At 44.9% G+C, this 25451-nt stretch overlaps 1 protein-coding gene and 1 non-coding gene across 4 annotated transcripts in view; both read left to right on the top strand.

Moving 5' to 3' along the window:
• Window positions 1-5494: 5494 nt before the first annotated feature.
• Window positions 5495-5613, top strand: LOC143294746 (5S ribosomal RNA). Its single transcript, XR_013056920.1, has one exon. It is a non-coding gene; the product is annotated as a 5S ribosomal RNA (ribosomal RNA).
• A 10373-nt stretch (window positions 5614-15986) lies between these two features.
• LOC143291187 (uncharacterized) overlaps window positions 15987-25451 on the top strand; it is a 53059-nt gene continuing 43594 nt past the window's right edge. For 2 of the 3 annotated variants that reach the window (XM_076600917.1, XM_076600935.1), the window contains exon 1: window positions 18873-19029. In XM_076600917.1, coding sequence (XP_076457032.1) covers window positions 18987-19029 — 43 coding nt within the window. In that variant the 5' untranslated portion in view covers window positions 18873-18986. Of the gene's footprint in view, window positions 16244-18872; window positions 19030-25451 lie in introns of those variants that run through there. The other variant, XM_076600925.1, reaches the window with a different exon arrangement.

Below are 25451 nucleotides of genomic sequence, written 5' to 3' on the forward strand. Positions count from 1 at the left end.
GCAACTGATTTGAAAACTAACATCATACGGAAAGGTTATGTCTTCTACCGTCGTACACAACGGTTGCAAGGAAAATGATTTCAAAAACGTGTGTGTGTTAGTGTTAGCTGGTATTAATGTGTGCACTGTGTGTGTGTGTGTGTGTGTGTGTGTGTATCTTTGTGCCAATGTGTCTGATAATAATTACACTGAGAATGTTCATGTTGGCTTTTAATGTACTGAACTTAACGAGAACACAAAGAGTCGACTATATATATATATATATATATATATATATATATATATATAGGCATAGCAGCAAATTTAATTTTCAGTTTTCTAAAAGACGAATTAGGTATAACGCCAGAATCTTTCAACTCTCAGTTCTTTAGTCGGTGTAGCTTTGTTGTGGCGGTCACAACTACCAGTTGACAGAACCGTTGCCGGGCATTATAGTATTAATTCTACGAGGTGACGACTTGCACTTTCGCTGTCGATAATGCCGGCGTATGATTTGGGACGAGTTTAATTTTGTAATGATATATCCCAAATGACTAACGACTGTGACATTCAAAATAAGTTATTCGTTTTAGAATGTACATGAAACCAAAGTATGTTTCATTGTTTTTGAAGACTGAGTATGCTTAAAATTGGGAATTACTTAAAGGGTTGTTATTTGATGTCTTTTTGTCTGAATTATGAATTCAATATGTTAGACTTGTTATTAGAACATCTATTACTTCAGCCACGGTGTTACACACACCGGCACACACAGTCACACACACACACACACACACACACACACACAGTGACACACACACACACACACACACACACACACACACTGACACCACAGGGTTTTGGAAATATCTGGATCGAAGACACTAGAACACAATCACACTTTTAACTGATGTGTCCAGATCATACGGATCGAGATGGTTCACTGTCATTGTCGAAACAGCCGACCAGACCACAGGGGACGAAACTCGCGTCATGTCAGGCACAAGAACTATTGGAGGAGTTTAACGACCTATTGGCGTGTACACCCTTAAGGTCAATGGGCACAAGAAACGGTCCTCTCCCTTATAGAGGACTGAAACGACCCAGAATTGCTGTCACACTTCCCCCAACCATCCTCCAACTACTTTCCTTTTCTTTTAGCTCCAATTCTCTTTGTAATGCCATTTTCACAATGACAGAGAGGTATTTTACCTGCACTTGTTTTCTATCGCGCATACAACTCAATGAACATCTAGAACCATTTTTAGGCATGAATGTGCATGCAGCGTAAGAATGCACGCATGTGATTGTGGTTGTCAACGTTACCGCGCCAAATCATATTATCTGAAATAAAGATTGGGGAGAGAGCCGGCGTGGAGCCAACCACGGGGGAAGAAGTCAGTTTAATGAAAGGCTGAGACACCGGCCACGGCCCGGATAGCCTGCATCAGATACGTAGATCGGAAAACCCTGTATTGATCGGATTCATTCTATTATGTCTCTAAGCCTCTTTCCCGTGATGCAGCTGAGAGATCGAAGGACTAAGCAGGTTGAGAAAGACTGATTAATTTGAACTGTCGGGACCACGCCAACGAGCCGTTCCAATCACTGATCATCCCTAGCGCTGTGCCGTATTGGTATATGGTGGGTTCTTTGCTGCAAAAGTTGCACAAACTATTTCTTGTCGCCATGAAATACTTTTTTGTATATTCTGGTGTGAAAATACTGATTAATTACTGTGCTTTCAAAGTTGATGTGACACCGAAAACAAAGCTCGAGGTGAAAACTCGCGTTGTGTCTGACAAGTAGGACCCTCAGTACATGTACGTACATCGGGTATTGTGAGGTTGCCGCGGTTTTTCTGTGATACCGTGTGTTGCTCCGCTAAACGCGGAAAAACAATGCAGAAAGACAACAGACGCCGAAAGTTCGTCTGTTTCAACTGATCTCTACCACCGTCCTCTCCCACACTGCCGTGCTGACAGAAGCATGAGAAACAATACAGATCCAATCGAAAGAAGAGCACAGAAACAGTAAGCGGGTATCATGGACAGTTGACAATACATCAGTGTGGAGAAGAACTTGAAGGATATCCAGAAGATCATCAGATGGTGCAGTGATTTCTGCCGGTCTGTCTCGAAAGATTTTCGCGCCTGTGGTATTCACATCTTGGAGCTTGAACAACATCTGTGATCAGGATGGCTGAACACTTCAGCCGGAAGACTGTTGCAGACCTCGCATCGGTCAGAGTTATTAACTGGATCCGGGCAGCACGTATGCCTACTTCTGCCGAGTCAACTGCATCAGTACAACAGGACCAACGCTTCGATCACACTACCCTTCACGGAAAAGACCACAACCACGAGCAACTTGATCTTAAGGGCGAAATGCCAAAAGGTCGTTAAACTCATCCCTACATCAGTTCCGCTACTTCTGCAAACGTCAGAAAGGGACCTAGGGCAGAAAACTAAGTCCTACATCAGTTCCGCTACTTCTGCAAACGTCAGAAAGGGACCTAGGACAGAAAACGAAGTCCTCCTCTGAGGTGGTCTGTTGGCAGCAGGTCTGACATTGTCATGTCTGTCCACTTTCACTTTCACTTTCACTTTCTCAAGGAGGCGTCACTGCGTTCGGACAAATCCATACACGCTACACCACATCTGTTGAGCAGATGCCTGACCAGCAGCATAACCCAACGCGTTTAGTCAGGCCTTGAGTGCATGCTTACATATTTGTGTACCTATGAAAGGGGATTTCATTTTACGTAATTTCGCCAGAGGACAACACTCTCGTTGCCATGGGTTCTTTTTCAGTGCGCCAAGTGCGTGCTGCACACGGGACCTCGGTTTATCGTCTCATCCGAAAGACTAGACGCTCAGTTTGATTTTCCAGTCAAACTTAGGAGAAAGGGCGAGAGCGGGAATCGAACCCACACCCTCACGGACTATGTCTGTCCAGTCCTTCACATTGTCGGACTAGCGTTTCCGTTGCTGCCCTCGCGGTTTTTTTTTTTTTTTTTTTTTTTTTTTTTTCTCTCCAGAGGCTGTTATGCCGCGTGACGTGGCCAAACCACGCTTGCTTCCGCCGTTTAATGGTGGTGAATAGGGTGGTTTCTCGAGGGGCCGCAAGATTCGATATCTTGCCCTGCACACAGTAATTTGTTGGGTTTTTTTTGCTCTTTGTTGGAGATGCAGAGTAATTTTCTCAGGCATTTAGCTTCACCAACAGCCTGGATTCTTTCTTTCTTTCTTTTTTCGGGGGCCCTCTATCAGTGGTGTCCACTGATGTCTCCGGCATATCTGTACAGTAGTATGGAAAACATCAAACTTGAAGACTGAGCTTGTGCTTGGTGGGGAAGCTGATGTTGCTATTTCTTACCACTATGAGTCTGGCCATTGCTGCTGCGGCTGTCACGGATCCGAATAACGATGTACGTTGTGCGGTTGCAGTCTTTAAAACTGGGCACTTAGTCTTTTGGAGCCAGTTGCATTGTTCGGACGGAAGAACCTAGTATGGTCGTAACCCGCTACTAACTGTGTAGTATGGAACTGACCAATGGCGTAGTTCAGTCAACGTAGGCATCTAGTCACGTGTAACTGTCAAAAGTTAGAACCAAGCAATGCAACTGGCACCCGGTCGATTTCTGTGCATGATTATGTTACCCTTCCTCGAATCTGAAGCCTCTGAGCACATGCTTAATGTCATCGTGCCACACCCTGTCAAAGTCATTAACTCTCTCCATACGAACGGCGAAAGAGACGACGTTAACAGCGTTTCATCCCAATTACCATCATCAAAATATTGTAAGCGGAACGCTCTTATACTGAAGAGGTGAATGTTGACAAAGAATACCACATTTCTGATGACGGAAGCTAAAGGTTGGGTCATTCAGACACCCACTGGACATCCGAGGGGTCTGTGTAGAGGAGAAGAGAGGACTGGCCGTACTGAGTGAGTTAAAGTCAATGAAACTGTGAAACCTTTCTGGTTGATATTGTGGACGTTTTTCAACGAGGACCCCATGCAGTTGAAATTGGTTCCACTGTGCTCCGTCCCTCTTTTTATCCTTGATTCCTTAGCCACTTTACCTCTTTGCCTTTCTTTCTGGCTTCCAAAGGCAGCCGGAGGCTTACGATATAAGCAATAAGACGCAGACTGAATTTTAGATGAAAAAAGTTAAAAGGCTCACCGGTGGGATTAGGTTCACACATGCATCTTTCGTTATTTTGAAAACAACCACCTGTGAATGATTCATTGGTTGCAGCTGCTGGATATATCTAAAAGAAATGCAGAATAACAACACAGAAAATAACAAGAATGCTTTCGTATGTTAAAAAAGAAAATACAGTACGCACATGAACACATACACAAATTTAATATGCACAAATGATATCCATACACACACCATATACGCCACGCTCATGCACGCATAAACATACACACACATAACAATACGCAAACACACTCAAAACACACTCAGAACACACACACACACACACACACACACACACACACACACACACACAAACACGCGTGCGAATGCACACATTCTCACACGTACATACACACACAAACAGATATACGCACACACTCACATATGCACACACACACACACTGAAAAAGACTCGAACAGGACCAAATAAAACTCAGTGTGACAGCATTTTGGTGTCATGGCTTGTGTGTACGGAGTCTGTCTGTGACTAACACCGGATACATGTGGTTTATGGTGAACATTAAAATGGTGAGGTCTCTAAGTCGTGATGACACGCGACACGAGTGCGTGCATCTGCCATGGGATGACTGATGGCTGTACGCTCCGTTTCAGTGTTTTCCTTTCTGGTGGTGCATCTCTGTCCGTGAGTACGTTCGAGATGAAGAGTCATCTCGTCGCACTACATTCAGCACACCTTATGGCAGGTATAGGTTCTACCTGTTATTTCCAGTCAGCTGAAAAAGGCTCGTCAACAGCAGAAAAGACACCATGACAAATCTGCTAGAGATTTGAGACCTTTGAAACCACGCAAGGTGGTGCGCATGCAGACTAACAAGGGATTCCAGCGACTTACAGTAGTGAAGTCAGCTCATCACTCTCCAAGGTCATACAGACGGTCTGCAAACCTACAATTCCCACGTGACTGTACCCTTCCCCACCACACCCCTTCCGCACCGCAGGGTGTTCGTGATCAGCACACGCTGGTCCAACGCAGCAATCCCCGACAGCTGCAGCTGTATCCCAGTGCCACCAGTTCAGACTAGGTGATCCCACCTTCACGCCAATCCGCAGTCACCACCAACCCCGCTTGTCCGATGCCAGCCGGATCAGCCTCTGTGGTGACGCCAGCAGCGATGCCAGCCAAGCCTGACCCAGTGGTGACCCGCTACGGGAGAGCTGTGAAGCCAAACCCCAAATACATTGACACTTAAATGCTCATGCATCGTCACAGTCACATGCTCTTTTAATTGACTAGACAAGGACACTCACAAAGTCACATTTTTTCAGTTTCAGTTCACTGTCGCCAACGGCCATACCACGTTGAAAACACCGGTTCTCGTCCGATCACCGAAGTTAAGCAACGTCGGGCCCGGTTAGTACTTGGATGGGTGACCGCCTGGGAACACCGGGTGCTGTTGGCAACGTTTTTCTAAGCGCGTTGGGTTACGCTGCTGGTCAGGCATCTGCTTGGCAGATGTGGTGTAGCATATATGGATTTGTCCGAACGCAGTGACGCCTCCTTGAGCTACTGAAACTGAAAACTGTTGTATTTTTGTTTCTTTTCAGGAGGAAAAGTAAGACTGAGACTGACAGCAAGTATTATATTTTGTTTCTTTTCAGGAAGAAAATTAAGAGACTGACTGCAAGTGTTACATTTCGTTTCTTTTCAGGATACTGACAGCACGTTTTCAAAGGAAAATGACACTGATGTTAACGATATTTCATTTCATTGATGAGAAGAGAGATGTAGATTATTATGTGAGATTTGGGTAAAAGGGCACTTCCGCCCAGCTGATGTCAGACTCAACACGAGTTAACAAGTTCAGTTACAAATGTAGCTTTGTGTTTGTTTATTTGTATGAGAGCACCATCCACACATGCCTCTCTCTCTCTCTCTCTCTCTCTCTCTCTCTTATACTGATATAGCACCTATGCTCGGGTCGGAGACCAAGCTCTAAACGCCCAGTTTACAAACTCGGGGTCATTTGCACAACAGGCTGCCTACCCGGGTAGAGTCGACTGACGGCTGCCACTGGGTGTTCATCATTCGTTTCCTATGTCATTCAATCAGATTTCAGGCTCGAACACTCAGACCGATATGTAACATTTTACGTGTATGACCATTTTGTTTATTTACCCCGCCATGTTGGCAGCAATACTCAGTTTTCAGGGGTGTGCATGCTGGGTATGTTCTTGTTTCCATAACCCACCGAACGCTGACATGGATTACAGGATCTTTAACGTGCGTATTTGATATTCTGCGTGCATATACACACGAAGGGGGTTCAGGCACTAGCAGGCCTGCACATACGTTGACCTGGGAGATCGGAAAAATCTCCACCCTTTACCCACCAGGCGCCGTTACCGAGATTCGAACCCGGGACCCTCAGATTGAAAGTCCAACGCTTTAACCACTCGGCTATTGCGCCCGTGTGTGTGTGTGTTAATGCTGAAATGGTGATGTTTTCATCGAGCATGCTACTGACGTGTTAGGTTTTCTTATGTTGTGTGCTATCTTTCACTGTAATCTGTACTTATCACAGCCGTCATCTCTAAGATGATATGAAGATTGTTGATGATTCAGACTGTCAGGTCCACTGAAAATGGACTTTCGTAACCGACCCTGATATGACATTGATTGTGATCTGCCCAGCCTAGGTAAAACTGCTGACCATGAAGGTCATTTGTCAGGGCTGACCGCAAGATGAACATTGTGTAACGCTCCAAACCTCCACAACTGTCATTGTGGTGGACCAGACGTAAATGAGCAGTGTAATAATTATTTATATGATCGTTCTAGAACAACAACAACAATAATAATCATAATGATAAATAATAATGACGACGATGATGATGATTACGACAATAATAATACTAACAACACTCGTCATCATCATCAATATTTGTATACAAAACACAAGATACAAGATACTAGGTTTAATATTTCATTGTGAGAATCTCGACCCTCCAGCTGACCCGTCTCCCACTTTATGTCTTCTGTTGCAGGTCACAGTCACAGTGATGTCTCTCTCACTTGTCCTGCTGATGACTCAGTCATGTCACCCTCACCAGTCAGCTTGACAGCGAAGGCACAGCTACAAACACAAAACAGCAATACATTACTATTCAGCAACCACGAACTGAAACGAGGCTGTCTACTTATACCGTTTCCGGAACACGATGTCAGGGCGAACAAGAAAAAGCAACTTTGTGATGAAATCACCATATTAGAAACGGGTTGGTAATCTGTTAATTAAACGTCTGACGTTCCTCAAGGATCCCATCTTTACTTTCGTTAAGATGTGATGTGATTTTAGGCATACTTTGAGGGTGAAACGAAAACACAGCTTTGAAATCTTAGATATTACCCTAAATATGGAAATGCAATTTTTTAAAACAATAGGCTATGGATAAGAATAGTAATTAGCAGGCTAAGTTGCTAGATCCACCCCCCCCCCCCACCCCCCGAATCTCCAATGATCGCACCATTGTTGCTGTTAAGATGTCGTTCTTTGTTTGCATTTCCAGTGCTTCTCCATGTGTTTGGTTATCATTGTCATCAACGTCATCGTCACGATCATGGATATTATAATCATGATTGTCATTCCTCATCTACATTGACTTACAGAACATGAACTGGAGATTTGGCATGTCTGAAGAACTGACGATATTGTTCACATCGTTTCGGCTTAGGTTTTACCACATGACAAGGAAATTAAAAATCAACAACAGCGACAACAACAAATAAAACAACACAAGTCGACAAGTGTCACTGGTTTGAGTTGTTTTTTTTTTTCATGAAGCGACTTTAGCCCGGACGTACGTACCTTACTCTTACCGATAATAAAATAATGAAAAAGTATAGTATTTACAGAACGTTCTGTTTTTAATCGATCTTCGCTCTTTCTGTCTGCCTATCTGTCTGTCTCTCTGTGCCTATAAGTCTAGGCTGTTATCAATTAATATCGCTCTGTTACTCACTCTCTGTCACTCTCCCTGTGTGTGATCCAGTTTGAGTGAGTGAGTGAATGATTGTGTGTATGTATGTGTGAGTGTGCGTGTATATGTGTGTGTGTGTGCGCGCGCGCGTGCGCGCATGTATGTGTATGTGCGTGCTCTTGAGTGTGTGCCTGCTTTCTTTTGTTCTCTTTGCACGCATACATTCTGACAACGTGTGCGTGGTTTAGGGTCTAAATGACAGGTCTATGTCTGTTATCTGACATCATTTGTGAAGAGTGTCCAGCTGTCGCCCATACACTTTCACTTACCTATTCATCCACACACAGACAGACAGACACACACACACACGTCACACACACACCTTCGCCCACACACGCACGAACAGACACGCATTTACACCACAGAAAGAGAGAGGGGAGATAGAAAACACGCGTTTCCACGCTGTATATATATAGATACAGGATCCGGTCCAGGAAGGCTGATCATACTTCAAAACTGAGCCCTAATTGAAAGAGCAAGATCAAAGAGTCCCACAAAAACCTTTGTATTTTTTAATTAGATATGAGAGGTAATGAGAAAGTAAGCGTTGGTCGCACGTGTCACTTATATCTGGAAAAGGGTTTTGTTATATTTTAGAGTTTGGACGCTTTTTTAGGTTTTATTTTTCGCAAACGATCGATAGAATGTACATGGCAAATAAAATTCACAGACACTGACAGGTATTGATTACACTGAGTTATTTCAAGATCCTTACACAACTGTCTTTTCTAAAGTATCAAACTGTGGGTTTATTCGTTTCAAAAACTGGCTGCTGGAACGCAAGTTAAAGCAAGTCACTATAAATTGTTTACTCATAGTTTGCAAACCTTGCAATGAAATAAAAAAAAAGTACACACTGGCTCTTACTTCCGCCCAACCCTGGGGTTTAAAATCAGTAGAGATAAAACAAAGCAAATGTAGACCGACAGGTAGAAATACAGACAACCGGCCATACAAGCTGTCTCTCTGCCACTTTCAATCCCGTATTCACCCCTCTCCTCTGTCTGTCTGTCTCACTTTCTGTGCGGAGTGCTGACAAGCTTGCAACACTAACGGGGAAGAGAGAGAGAGAGAGAGAGAGAGAGAGAGAGAGAGTTCTCTCTCTCTCTCTCTCTCTCTCTCTTATGACAAATGAATTATCATGCTTCTGTCAACACAACCATACTAATATGTTCCCTGCCCGGTGCAAATTAGCAAACAGAGGTGTGTAAAGAGACACTGGCACTGACACTGGATTTGTTAGAAAAGGCCACCAACCCACACACTCAAGGGGAATGCCACATCACTGAGGGACAGGGGTGAGCGGAGCGGGAGGAGGGGTTGGGCCCGGGCCAAATGAACAAACATTTGTTTAAATGTTCTTTCTTGTTCTCAAAATTTTATGTAAGCCATGTCTGCTCATGAGAAGGAGACAATAGTCAGTTAGTAAAAGCTCCGTTTGTAGCAATCACGTGATAAAAAAAGACATTTTCAAAAAGTCACGGGAGACTAGAGAATTGTAGGAAGGAAGCGGGTAGTTATGGAGAGGGCGTGATGCAAAACATAATCAAAACTTAATGTTAGTGTCTACAGTGTCGGCAGATTCATGGGGGCTGTTGTTTGAGGGACGTGGTGGCGGTCTCCACTCTTTGCGGGAAGCTCACTCAGTCTGGCTCCGCGACTAAGCCATTATTGTCGTTAGTAGGGGGCTTATTAGGTGGTGTCCTAAGTACGTTGAATCAGAACAGGCACCACTGAACACCACCGAAGTGACTCAGCAGAAGTGCAGGGTCTCCTCTGGTGTTTGGCCTCCTGGCGACCTAACATCGCAGGAACTGTGACGGACGAACCCGGGTGTGGCCGTGTATGGGGAAAATCTAAATGAGCGGCGTGGGAGTAATGCCAATGAAACGGTGCAGGTGATGGGGCAGCAAAAAAACAAAACAAAACAAAACAAAAACAAAAGCCGACAACAAAAAACAAAAGAAAACAAACAAACAAAAACAAACACCATCAACGTGGTTCCGAATCCACACAACGTGTCAGTAGCAGAAAGAGGGACAGTCATGCCGACATACAACTAAACCTGTTGAGAACAGAGACAAGTGATAGAAGAGAAAGTAAATGGAGAGAAGGAGAGAAGGCAAACAAGCAGAGAAAGAAAGAGAAGCGGAGATGAAAGATGCAATGTGTGTGTGTGTGTGTGTGTGTGTGTGTGTGTGTGTGTGTGTGTGTGTGTGTGTGTGTGTGTGTGTGTGAGAGAGAGAGAGAGAGAGAGAGAGAGAGAGAGAGTGAATTTGTATTATTAAACATGGCCTATATTTTCAACATAAGCTACGCCACAACAGAGCACCCCGATGTTTACAGCTGGACGTTTAACTGATGTCATCAGCCCCCACACAATCGCCGTTAAGGTCAAGATGTTCCATTGCCGTGGTCAGTTGTGCTGTTCTCAGGGTAGGCCCCTGTAGGAAGCGTGGTGGGTGGGTGTTGTGTTGCTCTCAGGCTGTGGAGCTGTTCTTTGGCGTGTGTCAGGAAAGTTTACAACTTCCGGTGAACAGTTGTAGGGAAGCTGGATGGCCGCATGGTCGTTTCCCATCTCACCTGACCGCAGAGTGTGCAGATGGTAAATTTTACGGTGACTTCAGCCAGGAGGCTTATTCCCACACTCTCCCTTCGTCTGTTGGCCTGTCGGGGGTGTCACAGAGCGTTAAATCACTCGTTCTGAGTTACGGCACTTTTCTGTGTGTGTGGAACGGCCACAGTTCATCCTGAAACCATTCAACTGTTCGGTGTAAATCTTATATGTATATATATATATATATTGATCTGTGTGTGCGTGTGCGCTGTGTGCGTGTGCGTGCGTGCGTGCGTGCGTGTGTGTGTGTGTGTGTGTGTGTGTGTGTGTGTGTGTGTGTGTTTCTATGAATTGTTTTCGGTTTCAATGAATTGTATCAGTGGATACTGCTGCAAAATAGCGACGGTCTTTTTCTGTGACTTGTTTTCGGGGTCGCGTACTAGTGCAAAGTACCGACAGTATTTGATCATAATGACATGGCTTTTGTTGGCCCTTTCATTGTCCTGCTTTTTCCATGAATGATTTTCTCGTCAGTATTGTGCAAAATAAGGCTGCGGTTCAAACAGGTCTGCGTAAGATCGGCACAGCCGTGATCTAGATAATTATTCGTTTGTCGGCAGTATCAAGCAGATGGGGAATAAATAAGAGTAGAAAAATTCTGGTGGCGTCAGCTGCAGACATCGGCAACACACAGGCTCTGTCAACGTACCTCCGCCTTCACACATTCTCCCCCGATAGACACTGCTGCTGTGCACGGCTAGACATTATATTGAAAGGGACGCCCCAAGGTTTATGGCACTACCAACACATCACGACAGGTGTTGACGGTCTCCCACGGCGCTCCACTCGTGTGTTCCGACGTGCACAGATAGCTTACGCCTCCTGCACGGTTTTGTTGTCTGTCATTGATACAACAAAGTGTTGTTGGAGAAGAGGCGGCGGTGGCAGCTGTGGTGATGGTGATGGTGAAAGTTGCCACAGCAGTAGTCAAAACAAAAGTACAATACAACACGCTACACATTTGCAAATTACAGGCTCGTCACTCACACCATACAGTCTCTCAGCCTTCGATCCAAAGAACGCATTATTTAACATCACAAATTATGGTAGAACACAACGTTCCAAAAGTAAAACATTAAGCTGAACACAAAGTTAAGAAACAACAACAGTAGTGACAGTTACGAATCATAGCAACATCACCACAACAGCAGCACTAGTAGCCACATAGGCAACAGCAAAAGACGTCGTCGTTGTAGTAATGATGTTTTAGATATTATATTTTAGACAAAAGCAAACACGTCAGTAAATGCGCACAGTTTCAGCTGGTGGCGGTGGTGAACTACAAATTTATCCTGTTACACTTCTTGCTACCCATATCAGTTTTGTTGTGACAGCTGCTTTCGCAGCTTATAATAACTGCTTCAACAGCTGCATTTAGTGGAGTGAAAATACTGATAAAAAAGAAAGAAAAAACAACAATGGTGCTAGCCATGAAAAATACATATCCACAAGTAATCCAACGATAAAATAATCTTGTGACAACTGCTTCAAACAGCTGCTTCTAGGAGAAATGAAACTACTTAAAAGCAAAAAACGATGGTGCTGGTAATAAAAAAAATATATATCCGCAAATAAGTAAGGCAAATGATTATGATAAACAACAATGAGTCCGAAAATTTGTATCACACACACACACACACACACACACACACATAAATTTTCTGCTCTCCCTGCCGCCCTCCCTTTGCCCACACAAACACATAGCCACAGGGGCCCGGACATACCGTTCACATGCAGAAGCGGATCACACGAACTCCCACAACGGTAACAGGATGGGTGTTTATTTAATTGCCATGCCCGAGGGCGGGTGGAGGGGAGGTGTGTGGGTGTGGGGGGGTGGGGGGTGGGGGTTAGAGTCCCAGGGGATTTGGGGGAAGGGTATTGGGGGATTTGGGGGAAAGTCGGAGGAAGGGTACTAGGGGATTGGAGGGAAGGTTGGGGGGAGGATACTAGGGGATTGTAGGGAAGGTTGGGAGAAGGGTACTAGGGGATTGGAGGGAAGGTTGGGAGAAGGGTACTAGGAGATTGGAGGGAAGGTAGGGGGAAGGTCACTAGGGGATTGGAGGGAAGGTAGGGGGAAGGTCACTAGGGGATTGGAGGGAAGGTAGGGGGAAGGGTACTAGGGGATTTGAGGGAAGGTAGGGGGAAGGTCACTAGGGGATTGGAGGGAAGGTAGGGGGAAGGGTACTAGGGACTGGAGGGAAGGTTGGGGGAAGGTACTAGGGATTGGAGAGAAGGTAGGGAGAAGGGTACTAGGGGATTGGAGGGAAGGTTGGGAGAAGGGTACTAGGGATTGGAGAGAAGGTTGGGGGGGGGGGTACTAGGGATTGGAGGGAAGGTATGGGAAAGGGTACTAGGGGATTGGAGGGAAGGTAGGGGGAAGGGTACTAGGGGATTGGAGGGAAGGTAGGGGGAAGGGTACTAGGGATTGGAGGGAAGGTAGGGGGGAGGGTACTAGGGGATTGGAGGGAAGGTAGGGGGAAGGGTACTAGGGATTGGAGGGAAGGTAGGGGGAAGGGTACTAGGGGATTGGAGGGAAGGTTGGGAGAAGGGTACTAGGGATTGGAGGGAAGGTTGGGAGAAGGGTACTAGGGGATTGGAGGGAAGGTTGGGAGAAGGGTACTAGGGATTGGAGAGAAGGTTGGGAGAAGGGTACTAGGGGATTGGAGGGAAGGTTGGGAGAAGGGTACTAGGGATTGGAGAGAAGGTTGGGGGGGGGGGGTACTAGGGATTGGAGGGAAGGTATGGGAAAGGGTACTAGGGGATTGGAGGGAAGGTAGGGGGAAGGGTACTAGGGGATTGGAGGGAAGGTAGGGGGAAGGGTACTAGGGGATTGGAGGGAAGGTAGGGGGAAGGGTACTAGGGATTGGAGGGAAGGTAGGGGGGAGGGTACTAGGGGATTGGAGGGAAGGTAGGGGGAAGGGTACTAGGGATTGGAGGGAAGGTAGGGGGAAGGGTACTAGGGGATTGGAGGGAAGGTAGGGGGAAGGGTACTAGGGATTGGAGGGAAGGTAGGGGGAAGGGTAATAGGAGATTGGAGGGAAGGTAGGGGGGGAGAGTACTATGGATTGGAGGGAAGGTAGGGGGGAGGGTACTAGGGATTGGAGGGAAGGTAGGGGGGAGAGTACTAGGGGATTGGAGGGAAGGTAGGGGGGGGAGAGTACTAGGGGATCGGAGGGAAGGTAGGGGGGAGGGTACTAGGGGATTGGAGGGAAGGTAGGGGGAAGGGTACTAGGGGATTGGAGGGAAGGTAGGGGGAAGGGTACTAGGGGATTGGAGGGAAGGTAGGGGGAAGGGTACTAGGGGATTGGAGGGAAGGTAGGGGGAAGGTCACTAGGGGATTGGAGGGAAGGTAGGGGGAAGGGTACTAGGGGATTGGAGGGAAGGTAGGGGGGGAGAGTACTATGGATTGGAGAGAAGGCTGGGGGGGGGGGGGTACTAGGAGATTGGAGGGAAGGTAGGGGGGAGGGTAATAGGGGATTGGAGGGAAGGTAGGGGGGAGGGTAATAGGGGATTGGAGAGAAGGTTGGGAGAAGGGTACTAGGGATTGGAGGGAAGGTAGGGGAAAGGGCACTAGGGGATTGGAGGGAAGGTTTGGGGGAGAGTACTAGGGACTGGAGGGAAGGTTTGGGGGAGGGTACTAGGGACTGGAGGGAAGGTTTCGGGGAGGGTACTAGGGACTGGAGGGAAGGTTTGGAGGAGGGTACTAGGGACTGGAGGGAAGGTTTGGAGGAGGGTACTAGGGACTGGAGGGAAGGTTTGGAGGAGGGTACTAGGAACTGGAGGGAAGGTAGGGGGAAGGGTACTAGGGACTGGAGAGAGGGTTGGGGGGAGGGTACTAGGGGATTGGAGGGAAGGTTGGGGGAAGGGTCCCATGTAGGCATGTAAGGCCTATATCCCATGGGGCCAGTGATGGGGGGTGGGGGTGGGGCGTGGGGGGTAGGGGCGGTTCCCATGTTAGTGAAATGCACTCTGGGTGTCTACAGACTGAGAAAGCACTATACCCTTTCTGTTACTGCTGAGAACTGGCGGAAAGAACCCCATCTCAACATATACGAGGGATGTTCATTAACTCACTCAGTACGGCCAGTCCTCTCTTCTCCTCTACATAGACTCCTCGGATGTCCAGTGGGTGTCTGAATGACCCAACCTTTAGCTTCCGTCGTCAGAATTGTGGTATTCTTTGTCAACGTTCACTCCTTCAGTGTAAGAGCCTTCCGCTTGTAATATTTTGATGGTGGTAATTGGGATGAAACGCTGTTAACGTCGTCTCTTTCGCCGTTCGTATGGAGAGAGTTAAAGATTTCCCGTGACCCACTTGCCATGGACTGAGAGGAACTAAACTTGGCACAGTTGTTAGTCTTTCTCTACATCGGTACCTCCAAGGGTGCAACGCTTCTCACATCGCTTTATGCAGCTGTGAAAAACATTGTATTATTATACAGGTGCAATTTCAGCCTCCTACAATAACCGGAAGAAAGTCAGGGGAAATCTTTAATGAAGAACCCGTGTATTCGTGTGATTGTAGGATGATTTAGATATTCTATCAACACAAAACGGAAGGGTAGTGTGAAATCAGTGACGCGCAATATATATTTCAAACGATGATTTCCCGTGATTAGCGTCATAACAGCAATACTGTTTATAGTCAAGCTGAGTTCAGAGGCCACCACAAGACTAAAAACTTGTAAGAAAGCAATCGATTCGCAAAGAAAACAAACTATGAAATTTGCATCAATATCATCCAAAGACAGCACGAAAAAGACTGACCAAAAACCAGTCATCGTGATCAACATGGAGAAAAAAAAAATCCGATATAAAAATCGTCGCACAAGGAACATTGCGGAGTATCGCACAACAGTGAGCTTACCAGCTACGTTTTCGAATTTTTACCAGTAACTCCTTCCACTCAACTGATTTTCTCTTCCTTCTGTTTTCCTATTCTTCATCGTGTGTGTGTGTGTGTGTGTGTGTGTGTGTGTGTGTGTGTGTGTGTGTGTGTGTGTGTGTGTGTGTGTGTGTGCATGTGTGTGTGTGTGTGTGTGTGTGTGTGTGTGCACATGCGCGCGCGTGTGTGTGTGTGTGTGTACGTGCGTGTATTCCTTCCTCCCTCCTTCACCTCACCTGACCTGCATCCCGCACTCAGCCAGCAGCGAAACACTGGCGGCTCGCCACACCTGTCCCCGTCCTTCCCTGTCTCACTGCATCGTCGACCTCAGTGGTCCACATCACCATTTCGACTTCGTTCCGCTGTTTTCTTCCATTGAAACGGGCTTACCTTCTACCTTTTTTTTTTGTACTGGTTTTTTAACGCTTCTTCCTTTTCTCGCAAGTTAAGGGCTACAGTGGAAACTGTAGTTTGCTATCGGAGGACAAAGACTGAGAGAGCGGCATGATGGTTTTGGTGGTTCTGGCGATTTTGTTAGCTGTGTCGGGTAAGTTTTCTTTTGTTTTTGGTTTGACTCTTTTTTGTTGTTGTTTTGTTTGGTTCAGAATCATTTCCTTCTGCGCATCTGTTGTTTTGGTTGGTTGGTTGGTTGGTTGGTTGGTTGCCTTTCTTCTTCTTCTTCTTCTGCGTTCACTCGTATGCACACGAGTGGGCTTTTACGTGTATGACCGTTTTTACCCCGCCATGTAGGCAACCATACTCCGCTTTCGGGGGTGTGCATGCTGGGTATGTTCTTGTTTCCATAACCCACCGAACACTGACATGGATTACAGGATCTTTAACATGCGTATTTGATCTTCTGCTTGCATATACACACGAAGGGGGTTCAGGCACTAGCAGGTCTGCACATATGTTGACCTGGGAGATCGTAAAAATCTCCACCCTTTACCCACCAGGCGCCGTCACCGTGATTCGAACCCGGGACCCTCAGATTGACAGTCCAACGCTTTAACCACTCGGCTATTGCGCCCGTCTGGTTGCCTTTCTTCCCCTTCTAGCTTGTCGCTCCCAGCCATTTCTCATATTCTCCTTCATTGTTACTTTCTACTCCTGTTTCTGTTGGCATTTGCATCCTAAAAGCCCGGGTCCTTGACCCATTGCGTATATGGTCATTGTTCTTTTATGTTATTAAGTATCATGTAACTTGAAAAGTGAAGAAAAACAACAACAAACTGTTGTGATGCTTACATCTCCTGTGCGTCCATTCTGCTTTTTGCAAAGAATCCCGATACATCCGCATTTTTTTTACTTCTTCATAAGCAGGAAACCAGGCCAAACTATATATATATATATATATATATATATATATATATATATATATATATATATATATATATATATATATATATATCAGCAAATTTCATCGACATCATCTGATTCAGAATGCTTTTTGTGAGAATAAACGCCGCCAATAACAGTCTTAACAACAGATTAATAAAACAGGAAAAGCAATGAGATACCTATTTCAAAACGTAAACATATTACACAGAGGCGAAAATCAGTGAGACAATGCGTGAAGAATCTACAGATCCTGTTGGTGCATGTATATCTAAAGGTAATAGAAAGTGAGCCAGTGCTGTGTGAAAACCCACTCTTCATGTGGGAAGACGCTGGATTTAAAAAAATCATATTTCAATTTATTTTTTCATTTGTTCGAAATTTTGTGAAACAAAGAAATGTTAAAAGCTACATTATTTCTTCTTTCTTCTAAAACTGATGATTTTGCTGTGACTAGTTTCTGTGCGCGCGATGTGTGCGTGCGTGCGTGCGTGTGTGTGTGTGTGTGTGTGTGTGTGTGTGTGTGTGTGTGTGTAAAATGTTCATGGCAACAGCGATTCAGAATAGTTTATCACAATCTTAAGTCATTGGCAGTTAACATTTACTACCCGTACATATAGTTTCATGAAAAGTGAACTGAGTAATATAATGTGAGTAACAGCATGTAACAGTATGCATAATGTATCCTAAATATGATTTTAAGTGAGTAACAGCATGTATCAGTATGTATTTATCTTGACGTGTACTCATGATGACTTCAGTACTTCATGAAGCCAGGCATTGAATACACAGAAATAATATATGACATATGAACAAGAAAGCGCGCACGGACACACTCACTGACCCCTTCACACACGCACATGCACTTGTATCTAAAACAATCTTCAGAATTTTAGTTGTGAACAAAACCTACAATCACTCTAGCTTCTTTTAAAAACGCAGTTTGGGGACTGCCGCATACCTAATTACATTATTTAACCCATTTCGTGCCCTGTGGTTCATGGGGCCGTCACCAGAGATCTCCGCTCCGATCTGTCTTGTGCTGTGTTAGCTGGCTTCTCTGAGGTATGCCTTCTTCAGTTCTGTTTTACCTGTTCTGCACCATGTCTCCCTTGGTCTTGCTCGTGCTCTCTGTCCAATGAAGCACTGCTCTTAAAACTGCATCTGGCGATATTCCAAACACGTGACCTACATATTTGTAATGTTTTTGTTTGTTTCTTGTTCACGTGAATCCAGCCTGTCTGTTCTCGTGGATGCTGTTTATCTCTTAGTTTTGTTTAGTATGCAGTGTGTCCCAATGCCATGGCTCATGATATTGTATCCACGATCTCATTTCAGCCAACTGATGATGTGATTCCCCAGAGCAGGAATCGCAATAATCACGGCGAAACATAAACTTGGCAGTAATAAGTTCGTTGGCAGTGGTTTTCACAAATAAATAAGCCCATGCAATTAAAACGTGACTATTAAAGAGAACAATACCCCCACGGTTTTGACTGTCAAACGAAAACTTCAAAGTTGTTAGCGGGTTATTTCAGTTTCAGTTTCTCAGCGAGGCGTCACTGCGTTCGGACAATTGCATATACGCTACAACACATCTGCTAGGCAGATGCCTGACGAGCAGCATAACCCAAAGCGCGCGCGTGTGCGTGCGTGCGTGCGTGCGTGCGTGCGTGTCGAAGAATGTTGCTAAAGGACAACACTCTCGTTGCCATGGGTTCTTTTTTTCAGTGCGCCAAATGCGTGCTGCACACGGGACCTCGGTTTATCGTCTCATCCAAATGACTACACGCTCAGTTTGAATTTCCAGTCAAACTCGGGAGAAAGGGCAAGGGCTTACCTTCTACTTTTTTTTTTTGCACTGGTTTTTAAGCTTCTTCCTTTTCTCGCAAGTTAAGGGCTACAGTGGAAACTGTAGTTTGCTATCTGAGGACAAAGACTGAGAGAGCGGCATGATGGTTTTGGTGGTTCTGGCGATTTTGTTAGCTGTGTCGGGTAAGTTTTCTTTTGTTTTTGGTTTGACTCTTTTTTGTTGTTTGTTTTGTTGGGTTCAGAATCATTTCCTTCTGCGCATCTGTTGTTTTGTTTGGTTGGTTGGTTAGTTGCCTTTCTTCTTCTTCTTCTTCTTCTGCGTTCACTCGTATGCACACGAGTGGGCTTTTACGTGTATGACCGTTTTTACCCCACCATGTAGGCAGCCATACTCCGCTTTCGGGGGTGTGCATGCTGGGTATGTTCTTGTTTCCATAACCCACCGAACGCTGACATGGATTACAGGATCTTTAACATGCGTATTTGATCTTCTGCTTGCATATACACACGAAGGGGGTTCAGGCACTAGCAGGTCTGCACATATGTTGACCTGGGACATGGTAAAAATCTCCACCCTTTACCCACCAGGCGCCGTCACCGTGATTCGAACCCGGGACCCTCAGATTGACAGTCCAACGCTTTAACCACTCGGCTATTGCGCCCGTCTGGTTGCCTTTCTTCCCCTTCTAGCTTGTCGCTCCCAGCCATTCTTCATATTCTCCTTCATTGTTACTTTCTACTCCTGTTTCTGTTGGCATTTGCATCCTAAAAGCCCGGGTCCTTGACCCATTGCGTATATGGTTATTGTTCTTTTATGTTATTAAGTATCATGTAACTTAAAAAGTGAAGAAAAAAAACAACAAACTGTTGTGATGCTTACATCTCCTGTGCGTCCATTTTGCTTTTTGCAAAGAAATCCGACACATCCGCATTTTTCTACTTCTTCATAAGCAGGAAACCAGGCCAAACTATATATATATATATATATATATATATATATATATATATATATATATATATATATATATATATCAGCAAATTTCATCGACATCATCTGATTCAGACTGCTTTTTGTGAAAATACACACCGCCAATAACAGTCTTAACAACAGATTAATAAAACAGGGAAAGCAATGTGATACCTATTTCAAAACGCAAACATATTACACAGAGGCGAAAATCAGTGAGACAATGCGTGAAGAATCTATAGATCCTGTTGGTGCATGTATATCTAAAGGTAAATGTGGGAAGACGCTGGATTTTTAAAAATCATTTTTCAATTTATTTTTTCATTTGTTCGAAATTTTGTGAAACAAAGAAATGTTAAAAGCTACATTGTTTCTTCTTTCTTCTAAAACTGATGATTTTGCTGTGACTAGTTTCTGTGCGCGCGATGTGTGCGTGCGTGCGTGCGTGCGTGCGTGCGTGTGTGTGTGTGTGTGTGTGTGTGTGTGTGTGTGTGTGTGTGTGTGTAAAATGTTCATGGCAACAGCGATTCAGAATAGTTTATCACAATCTTAAGTCATTGGCAGTTAACATTTACTACCCGTACATATAGTTTCATGAAAAGTGAACTGAGTAATATAATGTGAGTAACAGCATGTAACAGTATGCATAATGTATCCTAAATATGATTTTAAGTGAGTAACAGCATGTATCAGTATGTATTTATCTTGACGTGTACTCATGATGACTTCAGTACTTCATGAAGCCAGGCATTGAATACACAGAAATAATATATGACATATGAACAAAAAAGCGCGCACGGACACACTCACTGACCCCTTCACACACGCACATGCACTTGTATCTAAAACAATCTTCAGAATTTTAGTTGTGAACAAAACCTACAATCACTCCAGCTTCTTTTAAAAACGCAGCTTGGGGACTGCCGCATACCTAATTACATTATTTAACCCATTTCGTGCCCTGTGGTTCATGGGGCCGTCACCAGAGATCTCCGCTCCGATCTGTCTTGTGCTGTGTTAGCTGGCTTCTCTGAGGTATGTCTTCTTCAGTTCTGTTTTACCTGTTCTGCACCATGTCTCCCTTGGTCTTGCTCGTGCTCTCTGTCCAATGAAGCACTGCTCTTAACTCTCTCCATACGAACGGCGAAAGAGACGACGTTAACAGCGTTTCACCCCAATTACCATCATCAAAATATTGCAGGCGGAAGGCTCTTATACTGAAGAGGTGAATGTTGACAAAGAATACCACAATTCTTACGACGGAAGCTAAAGGTTGGGTCATTCAGACACCCACTGGACATCCGAGGGGTCTGTGTAGAGGAGAAGAGAGGACTGGCCGTACGGAGTGAGTTAAAACTGCATCTGGCGATATTCCAAACATGTGACCTAAATATTTGTAATGTTTTTGTTTGTTTCTTGTTCACGTGAATCCAGCCTGTCTGTTCTCGTGGATGCTGTTTCTCCCTTTGTTTTGTTTAGTATGCAGTGTGTCCCAATGCCATGGCTCATGATATTGTATCCACGATCTCATTTCAGCCAACTGATGATGTGATTCCCCAGAGCAGGAATCGCAATAATCAAGGCGAAACATAAACTTGGCAGTAATAAGTTCGTTGGCAGTGGTTTTCACAAATAAATAAGCCCATGCAATTAAAACGTGACTATTAAAGAGTGCAATACTCCCACGGTTTTGACTGTCAAACGAAAACTTCAAAGTTGTTAGCGGGTTATTTCAGTTTCAGTTTCTCAGCGAGGCGTCACTGCGTTCGGACAATTGCATATACGCTACAACACATCTGCTAGGCAGATGCCTGACGAGCAGCATAACCCAAAGCGCGCGCGTGTGCGTGCGTGCGTGCGTGCGTGCGTGCGTGTCGAAGAATGTTGCTAAAGGACAACACTCTCGTTGCCATGGGTTCTTTTTTTCAGTGCGCCAAATGCGTGCTGCACACGGGACCTCGGTTTATCGTCTCATCCAAATGACTACACGCTCAGTTTGAATTTCCAGTCAAACTCGGGAGAAAGGGCAAGAGCGGGTTTCGAACCCAGACCCTCGCGGATTCTGTTTTGGCAGATGAGCGTCTTAACCAATCTGTACCCTGTGGGTTATCAGTATGGATCAATTCCAATACTGGACATTCATGCTGAAGACACACACACACACACACACACACACACACACAGTGGTGCCCTAGTGAACCCAGATTTTTCCTTTGCCACTGGATATCAGTCAGCAGACAGTTTGTCATTTATGTTTATTAGAACTTAAGGCGCGTTGAAGCAGCCGTGCAGGTCTCCTCTCTAGACAGCTGCATGCACTAGGCCTTTTTTTTTCCTTTTCTTTTTGCCGCTGGCAATTTATGGCCTTGATTACTACAATTCCACTACGGCTGGTGAAAAGAAATTACCGGGGTGCGGTAAGGAAGTTTGGAACAGCGCAGTACGCCTTGTGCTGAACAAACAAACAAACAACAACGCATAGAAAAGAAAACACACACACACACACACACACACACAGCGGTGTCTCGAAGCCACTGCGCAGAAATCTGAAGACCTTGACAGTAATGTCCGTCTCTCAAGCTGAAGACCTTGACAGTAATGTCTGTCTCTCAAAAGGAAACTGCTAACCTAGCCCCATGTCATGTGGACGGGTGACTCTTTCAGCAGGATCAAATATCCTGTCTTTCCGCTCAACAAAACCCCTTTCAAAACACACTGTGAACTAATCTGGGAAGCGCTCATTCAGTTTTTGCTATGCTTGTGTGGAATACCTTGCTCGCATTACTTCCGGTCTCATGTAAAAACAGAAATTTCCACTTTGCCAAACTTTACAGAAGAAAACGATTCCAACAGCCAACACTGTAACCCCCCACTGTTTTCCATTGTGCAATGTTCCACTTGCACCACGTCCCTGTGAGCAGTGTCGTAGGTATTTATGTGACTGACAGTGAAACACGAATCTTCAGTAAACGAATATTCTAAAATGAAGTGGAACAAGTAAAAATTGTGTCTTTGTATCCACATGGAGGGCAAAGAAAAAAAGAGGAAAAAATAACAAGAACTAATGTACGCAATTTCTGAAACAAAGCGCACTAAACAATTATGTATATGTATATGTGTGCACATGTAAACATCCATAATGATCACACAGCTATCACATACACAGATACGTCCATATCCATAGGCTATACACAGATAAGTATATAACACACAAAATATACAAATACTTTATTTACATTGCAGTACTTCGAATTAACACCCATGCTCTAATGTAACCAGAATAGGAAACCGACGACACATGAAGGGAGAAAATCCTGACATCGACATTGCAAGCTGTGATTATACGTTTTGGAATTTCGCAATTTTTTTAAAACAGTAACTCTTCCCGCTTCGCTTATTTTCTCTTCGTTCTGTTTTGCTGGACTTCATTGTGTGTGTGTGTGTGTGTGTGTGTGTGTGTGTGTGTGTGTGTGTGTGTGTGTGTGTGTGTGTGTGTGTGCGCGCGCGTGTGTGTGCGATTGTGTGTGTGCCCGCGCGCGCGCATGTGTGTGTGTGTGTGTCTTTGTACCTACTAGTGTGTGTGTGTGTGTGTGTGTGTGTGTGTGTGTGTGTGTGTGTGCGTGGGTGCGAAAGTGCACATGTGCGTGCGCGCGCGTGCGTGAGTGCGTGTGTAAATGTGTTTGTCTGTCCGTCTTTCTGTGTGTTAGTAGATTTCAATTGCATTTTGGACAAAAAAAAGGCAATTGTGTATGTTTTTACTTTCTAATATTAGAGTGAAGGAACGATCGTCACCGAAGTCAATAGATACTTACAATGTGTTTTGACATCCTGCTGGTTTCCACCACATTCATGGTACATCACACGTGTAAATGTACATGTAAAATTTGTTTACTTTTTTCATTTTCATCACATGATCCCTGGTTGTCTCTCCCCCTCTCTCGTTCTCTTTCATCCTCTCTGTGTGTTTGTCTGTTCGTCGAACCGTGAATATGCCTCTGAGCCATTCAATCTGTCCTTTGTCGTTGATGCTAACATGGGAGGCTGTATGTATCATTAGCAGCAGCAAATGACATATTTCTCTCTCTCTAACATAATTATGTATATGTATTATATCAATATAAAGAATTATAAAATATGTCTACACATATATACGTATATCTATCTATCTATCTACATATCTATCTATATATATATGTGTGTGTGTGTGTGTGTGTGTGTGTGTGTGTGTGTGTGTGTGTGTTGCAAAGAAACAAACGAAACAAACAAAAGGTATAAAACAAAGAAACATACAAAAGCTCCCTTAAAAGGTGGAAGAGCCATTTGATTCACTGGGTGGCAATAACGTGTATAGATGGAACATTGATAACAGCATGCCACAAAAACCTGTCGCACCCACACCCACACGGGGTCACACACACACACACACACACACACACACACACACACACACACACACACACACACACACACACACACACACACTCACACACACACACACACTGACTCACGGCGCACACACACACACACACACATACACGAGAGAGAGGGAGAGAGAGAGAGGGCGGAGAGAGGGGGGGGGTAACGAAAAAAATTATTCAGAATAGGCCACCGCGCCTTTGAAGGGGCCCAAACACAACTGCAACACTTACAACAAACAAAGAGATATTTTTTTTATATTAAAAAAAAATGATGCTTAACATCATTAGCGCACCTCTTAAAGGATTTACATAAATAGATTGACAGATACGTTAATACTTTTGTTATTTCGGTTTGTCATCAGTAAGGTTGTATGGCAAAGACATGGGTTTACATTTTAAGATAGAGAGAGAACGCAGAACTCAGAACTGAAAACGTTTATTTATTTAAGGATTGATATTTTAGGCGTGGGATATTCTTTCAGTCTGTCCTTGCTAACATACATTTGTTACAATAGCACACATGTATCTGAAGGAAATGGGAGAAAGAGAGAGAGAGAGACAGACAGACAGACAGACAGACAGACAGAAACACAGTGAGTGAGTGGGTGAGTGAGAGAGAGAGAGAGGGGGGGGGAGAGAGACAGACAGACAGAAACACACACACACACACACACACACACACACACACACACACACAGAGAGAGAGAGAGAGAGAGAGAGAGAGAGAGAGAGATGTTAGAAATGATGGACACATCTGGCCGAGACATGACTCATTTTGTGTCTGTGTATAACAGATCACGGACGTGACAGACATTCGCCTACAATTATCGTTTCACCCAACGCGCATCCTCCACGGATGTGCGGATGTAGCAGCTGACAAGGAGGTTACAGTGGCGTTCCATTATCCCCACCAACAGTGTACTGGCGCGGTGATATGTCAGTCACACGTGTCCATAACGTTCCTCTGCTTGGCTGTCGTAATACGTCTGTCTTTTCCATTCGACCACCAGTACACCCAAACCTACACCCACACACGCACACGCACACACACACACACTTCCTTTCGACCACCACCAGTGCACTCAGCACAACCCACACACTTACACTCACACACCCATAAACACACCCACACATACACTCACACTTCCATCCGACCACTAGCCCACCCGCCCACTCACACACACACACACACACACACGCGCGCGCGCGCGTGCGCACAC

Source organism: Babylonia areolata, chromosome 1 (genome assembly GCF_041734735.1).
Source record: "Babylonia areolata isolate BAREFJ2019XMU chromosome 1, ASM4173473v1, whole genome shotgun sequence".
Lineage (NCBI taxonomy): Eukaryota > Metazoa > Mollusca > Gastropoda > Neogastropoda > Buccinidae > Babylonia > Babylonia areolata.